Source organism: Cucumis sativus, chromosome 6 (assembly GCF_000004075.3).
Source record: "Cucumis sativus cultivar 9930 chromosome 6, Cucumber_9930_V3, whole genome shotgun sequence".
Lineage (NCBI taxonomy): Eukaryota > Viridiplantae > Streptophyta > Magnoliopsida > Cucurbitales > Cucurbitaceae > Cucumis > Cucumis sativus.
This window is the reverse complement of record NC_026660.2, coordinates 16,870,674-16,883,073: the sequence shown is the minus strand read 5'-3', so window position 1 is coordinate 16,883,073 and position 12,400 is coordinate 16,870,674. Positions and strand designations below refer to the sequence as shown.

Genomic DNA, 12,400 nt, shown 5'->3' with positions numbered 1-12,400 from the left:
TCGTCAATTTGAGTTAATTATCATTATTAAAGTATAGATATATGGTTTAGACTTGGTAAATTTCAATTGATACATTTTGTAATTAATATTATATAATATCTTAATTATTTGATTGTGAACTTTTATTATATTCTAACTAATTTATATAACAACATATTAAGTAATGTTAAATTTAAATTATGGCTCTCTTGCATTCATTTTAATTAAGTAATTATTTAACTTTAATTTCTATGTACAAAATTGGTAAATAAAATACATACATTTAATTTTCAAACGTTAATTACAAACACATTTATTAATTATTTGAGATATTTATATATATCCATTAAATAAGATTTGTAATCCAAATGTACTATAAAACTTTCATAAAAATGGACCCGTGTCTTTCAAAATGTTTTCTTTTCACTTTCATACTTAAGTCCATTGCATCATTCTAACCTCACAAATACTTCACTCATACTTGCTTTGAACTCAACAATAACGACTCCAGTTAAACATGCTTAACTTTGAAATTTAGATGTAATAATAACTATCAATCATTTCTTAAGCATAGCTTCATATATTCAAAATCAAATTTGTTTTGATATAATTTCAACTCACATTCGTGTACCTCTCTTAAACTCCAACGACATTACATAAAATGTCACATCAACATTTATAATTAATTTAAAAAATTACTCAGTAAGGACCCTTTAAGTTTTATTTTTAAAACCTCGACAAATAACAAAATCCAGTTTAAATTTCAAAATTTAGAGATATCTGTTGTAAAATTTGAAACTAAACTAATTTTTCATCCGAACGCGATTGAAAAAGAAAAGAGAGGATTGAGATTTACTCTAAAACTCGTAACAAACTTCATTGATCACATAATTTGAATAGAAGGGCCTTAGTCACCTAATGTAACCAAAACAAAAATAATTGCAAGTTGGATTTTACTTGTTTTGTTTATATGTTTCTTTGAACATTACGAAAAATTCCAACAATTTTGATGGAACATAAAGCCAAATTATGACGTTCGTTTATACCTAACATTTAATTTTTTTTTATCCAAATTCTTCATTCCATAAAATTGGTAAACTATATATTTTGCCACTTTGTCAAATGCAGAAATAAATAATGCTTATAGTTAAGTTTTTATTTTAATGCTTAGATTTATTATTATTTTAAGAAAATCCCAAAATGTATTAGACTTAATACTTTGTTAATATCATTTCTTTAATTCATTAATGAATTATTTTAATTGAACGTACTTATTCATTTAATTCATTTAATGAGTTATTTTAAATGAAGATACTTAAATAATAGACCATGATGAATAGCATTATTGAATCCAAAATTTTCCTGTAGTTTTTAAATATTTTAATTCAGTTTACTATTTAACAAAATATCCCTATTTAATTATCTACTTTAATAACACAAAGTTGAAAAGAAGTTAAAAAGTTATTTAAAATATCAAAGAAAGAATCTGACACATGACACATAATTTGAACAACTATGAAAGCTTAAGAATATGAGTGTACTTATAAGACATTTTTATATTTGAGATATAGCTCTGCTAATAGAAAATGCAATGACGAACTAAAACCTTATATTGACGTTAAATGACATGCACAACTTTTCTCTTCGGTGGTCAAAGCTTCAATCTCTCATTTCCTTGACGGTTGTTGTGCTAAAATTTATGTTTTTTTTAATTATAAAAAATTACATGATTTTATTTTGATGTTGAACTCATAGGTAGATGTGAAAATATTGATTGAAATTTATTGAAATGAGGGTAATTTAAGTAATTTAGATAGAGGAGGTTTGAAGTAGTTATCTCTTTGTCTATGGTTGGTTGATATCAAAATGTTAATCTTTCCGTGGAATGATTTTGGATGGTTATGTGTGTTAAGAAAATGTGTTAATTAAAAAAAGAAGACAAATTAAGGGTAAAAAAAAGAAGTATTAAATTAAAAGAAAGTAAAATAGAGTTATGTTCCCGCCCCAAACATGAGAATCACGTGCTAATGGTTGTGAGCTAACTAACAGACGCAACAGCGAGCACGTGCCTTGATCACCCTCTTCAACGTTCTTGGGTTTTTACCATTTTCTCCTTCTCTATATAAAATCCCATTCCCATTTCTCAACTTCCAGTGTTCAATTTCCCGTTAATCCCACCACCGCCGGATTCCCATCCCTCACTTTCCGTTCAGGTCCGTTCTCTCTTCTTCTTCTTCTTCTTGACTTCGTCTTCTTCTTCGTCTTCAACTACTCATCATTCTACATTCATCATCTTCTCTTCTTCCCCTTTTCTTGATCTGTTTCTCACTTCTCTTCGATTTCGATTCCTCTTTACCTCTTTTACATTACCTTCCTTTCTCTCGTTTTTACTCATAATCTTCTAACCTCTGCGTTTTCCGATCTCTTTACACCTTAACTTCTGTATTTTGAAGAGTTTTTTTTATAGATTTGAAGATCGTGTTTCTCTGCATTTGATTTCTTGATCTGCTGGATTTGCCAGTCGTTTGTGTTTTTTGAGGCATTGAGCTTGTTGATACGCTTGGTCAATTCGTGAGGGTTTATCTCTGTTGTTTTTTGCTTTGGGATTTGAATTTTTAGTAGATTTGTTGTGGTATGTAGTTGTTTGGATTTCTTTAATTTATTGTCTCGGTAGATCATAATGTGATTTGTTGGATTTCTTTCCGTTTTCGGGGATAGATTTGTTGAATTGTGTATGGATTGAATGTAGAACTATTTAATTATGTAGACGTTATTGGTTTTTTTTTTTTTTTTTTTTCGCTTTCTCTACTTATCAACTTTAGATCGATTTGGTGTTTGAACATATGTATTTAATTCGCGAAGGGCTTTTAGTCGAAATATAATGAAACGGAAGAATTATTATGTAATTAGCTAATTGGATTTTAGATAATCGGTATTTGTGATGATGGGAGATGTATTGATTGAGGAAGTTCATTTTATCTAATTTGTGTCTTGGTAACTGTGTTCACTGAATCGTGTGTTGATAAACTTAAAACCTAATTTCTTTTGTTGTAAGTTTATTTAAGTCTTTGCTTTTTGGGGGAAAAAAGTTACGTATAAAGATCTTGTGAAAAAGGTATGATGAAAGATTGTTCCTGTCCTCAGTTTCCTTTGACGGTCACCATGGCTACTGGACAAATATTTTCTCGTACGACCCAAGCACTGTTCTATAATTACAAGCAACTACCCATACAGCGGATGCTTGACTTTGACTTCCTTTGCGGTATGTTTCATTTCTTATAGTTTCCTCTTTTTGTATATGTTATCTTCTATTTTGAGCACCATATCAGTAGTACAGAACTAAAATTTCTGAGTGTTCGAAATTGGTTATCGTTTTTGTTCACTGTGGATTGTGGTTATCTGCACGATTAACTTTTCATTTTGACTTGTTACTCAGGTAGGGAAACACCATCAGTTGCGGGAATCATCAATCCAGGTGCTGAAGGATTTCAGAAACTCTTTTTTGGTCAAGAGGAAATTGCCATCCCTGTGCATTCTACGTGCGTAACTAACTTACACATTCTCTTCTATTAACTATGTTTTTTCACATCTCACCATAATTTCCATCTAATTCCTAGATATGATTTTGTAGCCATTGACCAATGACTTTTTTGTTGGCTTTTAGTTCATAAAGCCGCTTATATAGTTTGTCATTCCTCCAACTTGTGTTTTTTTACTGTACCATGACATGACATTATCATGAAATTCAACAAGTAGTTTAGAGTGGTAGTTTTATCAATCTTCTTAAATTGAATTAAGCATCACTGACCAGTATTACTTCTTAAATAATGAATAGATCGATTGACTTCTGGCTTTCTGTTTGGTACATTTTCAGGATTGAAGCAGCTTGTGCAGCACATCCCACAGCCGATGTCTTCATCAACTTTGCATCCTTCAGAAGGTTAGTGTTCATTCATGTAACTTTATTATGAGAGACATTGGGTTTTCTGTTCCCACTCATAACTAGTTTATGCGCCATGTGCACGGCAGTGCTGCTGCATCATCATTGTCTGCCTTGAAACAGCCTACCATCAGAGTTATAGCTATCATAGCTGAAGGTGTTCCAGAGTCAGACACCAAACAGTTGATTGCATATGCACGAGCTAACAATAAGGTAAGAACAGATTTTATGCTTTTACTAAAACGAAGCTTTTAGCGTCAGTAACACACAGAAATACATACTCGAGGGCACATACATGCACCAAATGACAAGTGAACTGAAACAGCAAAAAAGGAGTAAAAATCTATAATACTTAGGGCCTATTGATGAAGTGGAACCTTTTCTCACTGCTTAATCTAAATGCAGGTCGTTATAGGTCCAGCTACTGTTGGTGGTATTCAAGCTGGTGCATTTAAGATCGGTGACACTGCTGGAACAATTGACAATATAGTACAGTGCAAGCTATACAGGCCTGGATCTGTGGGCTTTGTCTCCAAATCAGTATGTGACTGTTGATGAACTCTCCGTGGAGTCTTTTCCTTACTTTTTTTCAGTGACTTAGTGGTTCAAGTCTACCAAAAGTGTCCGCTTATGATGGAAAAGATTGTTTGATAGATTTATCACGCACCAGTCATTTGTGTTTTTTGGCATATGTCATCAATTTTTATGTTTGCTTGTTGAATAAAGAAAAGTGAACCCTCGTTGCCACCCTCTAAAGTAGTGATTTACTGAGAAATTATACAAATATGATAATGTTTTACAATTCTATAGGGTGGAATGTCTAATGAGATGTACAACACTATTGCCCGTGTTACAGATGGAATTTACGAAGGTAAACTTCCTAGCTTTTCACTGATCTTAGTCTAGGCAGTTTTGAAATATTCAATCTGATTCACATCCTTTAATTGCACAGGTATTGCAATTGGAGGTGATGTGTTTCCAGGTTCCACTCTTTCGGATCATATTTTGCGGTTTAACAACATCCCACAGGTATTGTTATTGACACCTTAGTGTTGTTTATTGCCTTTCGCTTTATTTCTAGTCAGAATTCCTCCATTCACATACAAAAAATGCATACAAGAACAAAATACTTTAACTATAATACTTGTTGCCTCCGTATCATGGATGGCAGTGATGATAACACTTGAGGATCACTTCCACCCTTCACAAACACACAAATGCGAGTAAAAATTAAATGCTTGGCTTAAACTAAGATACTTGCCTCCATAATCGTGTATGGCAGTGTTGATATCACTTCAATGAAGTTATTGACCAATTGGCTTCTTTGAGTACTTTATTCTCTGCATTTAACATGCCTTTATTTTTGCTATTTCTTAGGTTAAGATGATGGTCGTACTAGGAGAACTTGGTGGTAGGGATGAGTATTCTTTAGTTGAAGCCATGAAACAAGGAAAAGTTAACAAGCCAGTGGTTGCCTGGGTTAGCGGTACTTGTGCGACATTGTTCAAATCTGAAGTTCAATTTGGGCATGCTGTAAGTTTACAATGGAAATGGACTCATCCTGCTTCCTGTATTTAATTGTATGTGATACGATTTGCATGCACGTTATTTACTCCTTGACCTTCCCTGACATTGACTTATAGGGAGCAAAAAGTGGTGGTGAGTTGGAGTCTGCACAAGCGAAAAACCAAGCTTTAAGAGATGCTGGAGCAATCGTTCCAACTTCATATGAAGCCCTTGAAGATGCAATTAAGGAAACATTTGGAAAATTGGTAATTCATTAAGAGCTCTTTTATACTTTATTATCCAATTCATCGTAGGGAGAGCTGGAGAGGGATGATGATCATTAAAATTTATCTCCGACTACCAGATAATTTTTTTTCCATCTGATTTTGTGCCTAGGTGGAAGAGGGTAAAATTACTCCAGTAAAGGAAGTGAAGCCTCCACAAATTCCTGAAGATCTTAACTCAGCAATTAAGAGTGGCAAAGTTCGGGCGCCAACCCACATTATTTCCACCATTTCTGATGACAGAGGTTTGCTTTTTAAACTAGTGACAAAATTTTCTTTCAGTGCCTTTTTAGGCTTTATTGCATTAAATAAGTTATGATTGGTTTTTGAAATAAAATAGGTGAGGAGCCCAGCTATGCTGGAATTCCAATGTCTTCCATTGTGGAGCAAGGTTATGGTGTTGGGGATGTTATCTCACTATTATGGTTCAAGCGCAGCCTTCCTCGATACTGTACACATTTTATTGAGGTAAGTAGCTCACAGTAGAAACGGATGATTATAGTCAGATCCCCCTCCCACAAAAAAAAAAAAGAGTCGGGTTTGTCTAGTATTCACATATATTAGATAAACATGGAGTTTGATTTCAAAATGAATTTGCTCTAATTGTCAATTAAGAATATCTTATAGAGAGTGTGAGGTGGTTTGACAAGTTTCGTGCTCTTTTCAGATATGCATCATGCTCTGTGCTGACCATGGTCCTTGTGTATCCGGAGCACACAACACCATAGTAACAGCTAGGGCTGGAAAAGACCTCGTGTCCAGCCTTGTCTCAGGTTCTAATTCAACTTATTTGTACAAGGATGTAATGAGGTCTGTATTTGATTTCCCTAATCAACGACTGTATTCTGAAACAGGTTTGCTTACTATTGGCCCTCGATTTGGTGGTGCCATTGACGATGCCGCTCGGTATTTTAAGGATGCATATGACAGAGTAAGATTTGTTCGTTGCTGAAATTTAAATTAAGTTGGTGCTTTCTGAATCGTTTTTCTCTAAGACTTTATAATGTGACTTCCTGACTTTTTCAGAACCTTACACCTTACGAATTTGTCGAAAGCATGAAGAAGAAAGGGATTCGTGTGCCTGGAATTGGCCACAGGTATAAGGACGATAGTCTCTTTACAAGTTACAACATTTTAGGTTGTTCTCAGTTAAGATTTTCTTATTGGTTATTCAAGTGGCTAATCGATGGTTTGATTTTGTGGAATAAGGATCAAGAGAGGCGACAACCGAGATAAGAGAGTGGAGCTACTGCAACGGTTTGCTCGGACGCATTTCCCATCTGTGAAGTACATGGAATATGCTGTGCAAGTTGAAACTTACACTCTCTCAAAGGCAAACAACTTGGTTCTTAATGTAGATGGTGCAATCGGGTCCCTTTTCTTGGATCTTCTTGCTGGTAGTGGAATGTTCAGCAAACAAGAGATTGATGAGATTGTCGAGATCGGCTATTTGAACGGGCTGTTCGTCCTGGCTCGATCTATTGGTCTGATTGGGTGAGTATGAAACACTCTACTAACCATTATTATCCAAGCTTGTCTGCTTCCTTTCGAACTTAAAAATATATCTATATATGAGACTACAGATACACCAAAACACACTTCTTATAATATACAATTTATAAAGTAAACTCAATAGGTTCACACATTTATATGCTAAAAAAAGAGTTAAATTTATTTCGCTCTATGTCTATTTAGTGTAACATAATACGTGTTTAATACAAGTCTCAACATACGTTGGACGTGTATTGATTTTGCACTAGTAATGTCTTAACACATATTTATTATGCTAACAAACGTGTGATACCTGTCCAAGTGTCGGGCACGGACACACTATGCAAACATAAAAGCATCGTATTTCTTAGTTTTTGGAGTTAAATTTGATCTTTTAGTTATTACCTAATCCGCTTGTTGTAATTGAAATTTCCAGACACACTTTTGATCAGAAGAGACTGAAACAACCACTTTACCGTCATCCTTGGGAAGACGTTCTCTACACCAAATGATGAAATCACAAATAGCAAGAGTTACAAATATCAATCTCAAGTAGTACGTTTCCTTTGCAATATTGAATTTATATTATTGGTGCCTTCTGCTTCTTCTATAATTTTGTGGAATGTCTCTTTTTCTTCTTACATTTCCTCCCTTTAGAACAACTGTTTGTAAGGCCTTAGTGTTACTTCAAATTTCTCAGGTTTTCTAGTTCATAAAAGGAAGAATTGTAGTTCATTTTTTAAATAAACCCAAAACAAAATGTCATCAATCACTATCTTTATGTAAAATTATGTCTTTATTTGACCACTACAAGCTATGCAAATTCTGTCCTTCATTTTTTGGTTCCCCATCCATAAATTAGTCAGTATTTTACTGCTACTTCTAGGTGTTTGGTTTACCAATAAAATTCCACTTTTTCTTTTTTCCTTTTACGTATAATTTTATTTATTTAATTTCATTTTTGTTAAGAGTATAAATATATTCCTAAAATGTTTAGTTTGAAATTCAACTTTAAAGGAAAATATAGTGTATAATTGAAAAAACCAACCCTATAGTTCATAAATACATTAATCAGTCTCAGTTGATAACTTTTTTTTCATTAAGCTTATAAACACAATAAAAACTTACAAAAACTTGTTTTGTGTTTTGTTTTTTGGTTTAGGAATTAAGATATTATTTTAGAAAAAGAATGGTGAAAATCATAATAGGACAAAATTTGAAGAAAACAAAAACTTAATAAATGCATGGAGTTAAGGCAGAATTGATAGTGAAAGAAGAAAAATTCAGAACACACTTCAAAGAAGAACTAAACAAATGTTGAACTCAAGTATTGTTGAACTCAAGTATCGTACTTATTTTACAAGTGTGATGGATGTTAATATTGAAATAATGTTTGAGAGAATGGAAGCATGAATTTGAGTGCAGTTTTAAGGCAATATTTGAGATGTGAGTTGGAGAGTAGTTGTGTTATGGTAAAATTGAGATGGCAAATTGGAAGGTTGAGAGCAGGGAATTGATGGCATTTATATCCAAAGCTGATTGCTCAAAAGTGGAAACTTTGGAAAATTAATAAAGGTTGTTGTTTGGTTGGTTGTATTGTATATGTTCATTTTATTTATATTTTAATTTCATGGAAGAAAAAGAAAAAGAGGGCATCACCATCCACAATTAAAACCCAAACTACGTACAATTCAACTTTACAACTCTATTATAAAACTAACGAATTTGATTGGACTTTTTCCACTTTCTCTCTCTCTCTCTCTCACTATTGATGTCACATGTAAGCAATTTGCCAAAATGTATATATAATAATAATAAAGTGAATATAACATTTTAGCATTTTTTATACAACCATGAGATTGGGAATCCTTCGTTTGCAATTCTTGTTTAACATTTATTCTACTTTGGGTTCCGTTCCATTTTAGTCTTAGTTAGTTCTTTTAATTGTATAGTTTTAATCTTTATAGACACGTTTAATCCTAATTTTAATGAATTCTATATTAATCTTTTTGTTACTAAATCGACAAATAAATAAAGTAAAAGAAGTAGACAATAAAGGTTGATAAAAACATTCTCTAGTTTACGATATATGTTGGTTATGCCTACATGTATCGATAGTGAAAGAGAAAATAATCTGTTATTATGGAGAAATGTCATATATTGTAAATATGCATTTAGGGTCAGAAAATCTAACATGTATAACATGTCACAATAAATCATAGGTCCAAATTTGTATAAAATAAAGAAAATGTATATTTTTCCGAGCTTCCATTGGGGCATGTGATACAAAAACCATAGTGGTTGGAATTGAAAACCCTTTTGAATATGAAAACTCATAGTTTTTCAATCACTAATAATCCAAATCTATTTGATTGGGTTGAATCTGAGTTATCAAATATCTTGAAAAGAGAACAAGTTTCTTGCCTTACAATTCAAGCACTCCATAAATATATAGGATGACCAATCTAGAATGTTCTTGACATGCAACTCAATACATGCCAGATTATGGAAGCTCGTTGGCTAAACTTGAAAGAAAAAGCACCGAGATGAATTCAATTCATCGTAGCCTCCAAAACAACCTAAGGCAAGACTTTAAATAGCCTTCCAATAAAAACTCTCTCGCATCATAGTAAAATAACAAAACCAACCATACTCAAATGTCATCAGAAGCGTAAAATTGGAAGGTTAGTAAAATTACATCAAAATTATTAAATAATATTTAAACAATACATTGAGTCTAGACAATTCATATTGTCATGTCGCTCCTTAAACCTCAACTTCCTATGCTTTGTCATCTTGACAAATGCACGACATTCCAACAATTTCTATATAAATTTTATATTGAAATGAGTTTTTTAAAAAATAATAATTAATTTCAATGCAAAAAAAAAAAAACTGTGTAAACATATTTTTCATCCTTAAAATTCAAACATTTAAAATAACAAAAAAAAATGATAGCAATAATTAAGTTCAACTTAGAGATGGTTTATCATCTCTTTTTTTTACCCACGAAAAAGAAAATACAATTAGTACCTAAGTTTTGTTCTTTTTGTTAGAGAGTGGAGACGATGTTTTAATATAATAATAAAATAGAAAAAAGAATAATAATAGAAGGGAAAAAAAGAAAAGATATATGTGGGGGTGGGTTGGGTATGTGTGTTTGTTTCCAAGTTGCAAAGAAATGGAATGCCCTTTTCAGTCATATGTTTTGCACGCAACCTTAACTTTCCCTATTTACCCTTTTCCAACTCTCCAAAAAATTCCCCAATTCCCCAATTTATTTTTGTTTTCTTTTTTCGTTCCTCATTCAATTACTAACATTTATTTTTATAAACTTTAACAATTTGGAGAACTGAAAATATATATAATAAAGTCTTTCACAAAATAATATCCTCCTCACTTTTTTTATTTTTTATAATCAACTTTAATTTAAAACACATCCATATATTCTTGAATTTTTAATTTTACGTTATCTTCAATCTATTCTATTTTTTTTTCTGACTGTTAAGACTATACAATGCAGGAAAGTAATTTTTTTTTTTTTTATGTTTAACATAATATTCAATTTTAAATTTAATCTATTAATAATAAAGTTTATTTCTAAAAGACTAATGATATATATATATTTTAAATATCACTATACATTTAACTATTAGCCCTAAATTACTACTAACGGCAATTAAAGAAAGATTACTAACTCATTAGTCTCTATTAGTCCCCCTTTTAACTTCGAAGGTTTAGACATTTTTTTTTACATAAAATTTAAAATTTTGTTCTTTAGGGTTTAAACAAAAATTAGTCAAATATTTGACTTCAAACGTAATATAAAAATATCAAAAAAATATTTACATTCCATATAAAAATTGTATATAGTGAACTTTTACCTATAATATATATATTGTTTATTATTATTATTATTCTTACAAAACCCCATGTATATATATACTCGATATTATATCCCATTTTCTTGTAAAGCATAACCATATTTTAAGGAGAACGAAGTTATATGTCTATATCATGTAACATATTAAAAAATTTAAAGTTAAAACAAAATATTTGTCACATGACTGAATAGTTTTATAGGTTGCACAAATATAGTCGTAGTCTATCGAGTAAGTGAAAACGTTAAAGGTTTTATATTATTAAATTGCATATGGGCATTATGGTCATTTAGTTTACATTTAAAAAAGATAGCAATTCGTGTTAAATAATATTAATTTAAGTGTCACACATCATCCTTAGGTCACTTAATTTCACCATATATTATTGAGTAATAATTTGTTTGAAATTTGAAACCTGTGTACAAAAAATTCAATTTAAAATAAAAATAATACACCAACAATAATTATTTCAAATTTCACTACTAAAGTTGTAAAATTATATCAATTTTTATTTTACAAACTTTTTTTATATCATCAAGTTGTTCATTTTATAATAATTATATTTTGAATGAGTCTAAGTTTGCATTTCAAGGATGGACTAAGTGGCAATATTAACTTCAATTTTGAAAATTATGACAATTCTTACCTTATGATAAGTTTGTTAAAATATAGTTTCACATCATTTAAATTAATTAATTATAGTATATAAACTTGAACATTATAATTACCTTTTATGAGTTCTGCAAAAGTTACTAATATAGTTTATTTTCTAAAAGATGTTCCACAATACATTTTGTTAAATTGTGATGGGATGAATGGTCAAATACATACATGACAAGTTTCTAACAAAAAAGAAAAATAAATATGTATGGATGAAGATTAGTATGACCCGTGAAACTTTCACCACTAAAAATTAAAATACTTTATTTCGTTTTAACATTGAAAAACAACTCAAATAAGTAAACTATGTAAAAGGAGAGAAATGTAAACGAAATGATAAGTTTGACTAAAACGAGCACAGAAGTTGGTATAATAGAAAACAAATTTTGTTTGAAGAGAGTTGAAATGTGGTAAAAACAAAGTATAAGAACACTTTGAAAAGAGGATGCTTCTTTAAGACCCATAATCATGAAAGAGGATAGGTACTGTCTTTATAAAGAAGCAAAGTGTACCCTTTTTCTTTTCTCTACTTTTACCCATTTAATTTCCTTCCCTTTCATATACCCAATTTTAATAATAATAATAATAATAATAAACTTACAATAAAAGAAATAAAATAAGTAATGCCAATTTATTAAGATTTTCGAACTATTTGTATA

At 31.0% G+C, this 12,400-nt stretch overlaps 1 protein-coding gene across 2 annotated transcripts; it reads left to right on the top strand.

Annotated features, from left to right (window-relative positions):
- The first annotated feature begins 2,045 nt into the window (after positions 1 to 2,045).
- On the top strand, positions 2,046 to 8,040 carry LOC101222110 (ATP-citrate synthase beta chain protein 2). 2 transcript variants are annotated; one of them, XM_004148757.3, is made up of 17 exons: positions 2,046 to 2,192; positions 3,124 to 3,241; positions 3,416 to 3,518; positions 3,854 to 3,919; positions 4,009 to 4,132; positions 4,325 to 4,459; positions 4,730 to 4,790; positions 4,872 to 4,948; positions 5,297 to 5,452; positions 5,563 to 5,691; positions 5,822 to 5,954; positions 6,050 to 6,177; positions 6,377 to 6,482; positions 6,564 to 6,640; positions 6,736 to 6,806; positions 6,919 to 7,203; positions 7,637 to 8,040. In XM_004148757.3, the coding sequence occupies exons 2-17, from the start codon at positions 3,142 to 3,144 to the stop codon at positions 7,710 to 7,712; spliced, it is 1,827 nt and encodes a 608-aa protein (XP_004148805.1). In that variant the 5' UTR covers positions 2,046 to 2,192; positions 3,124 to 3,141; the 3' UTR covers positions 7,713 to 8,040. The 2 variants fall into 2 exon arrangements, with proteins under 2 accessions (XP_004148805.1, XP_031743767.1); XM_031887907.1 differs by having other exon boundaries at positions 6,377 to 6,640.
- The last annotated feature ends 4,360 nt before the right edge of the window (positions 8,041 to 12,400 follow it).

What these genes read in the sequence shown, in the direction of transcription:
- LOC101222110 (XM_031887907.1), top strand. Translation starts at nt 3,142, where the DNA reads ATGGCTACTGGACAAATATTTTCTCGTACGACCCAAGCACTGTTCTAT. An exon ending in GCCATCCCTGTGCATTCTAC is followed by an intron (nt 3,519 to 3,853) that starts GTGCGTAACTAA and finishes GTACATTTTCAG; the next exon opens with GATTGAAGCAGCTTGTGCAG. An exon ending in TGGGCTTTGTCTCCAAATCA is followed by an intron (nt 4,460 to 4,729) that starts GTATGTGACTGT and finishes ACAATTCTATAG; the next exon opens with GGTGGAATGTCTAATGAGAT.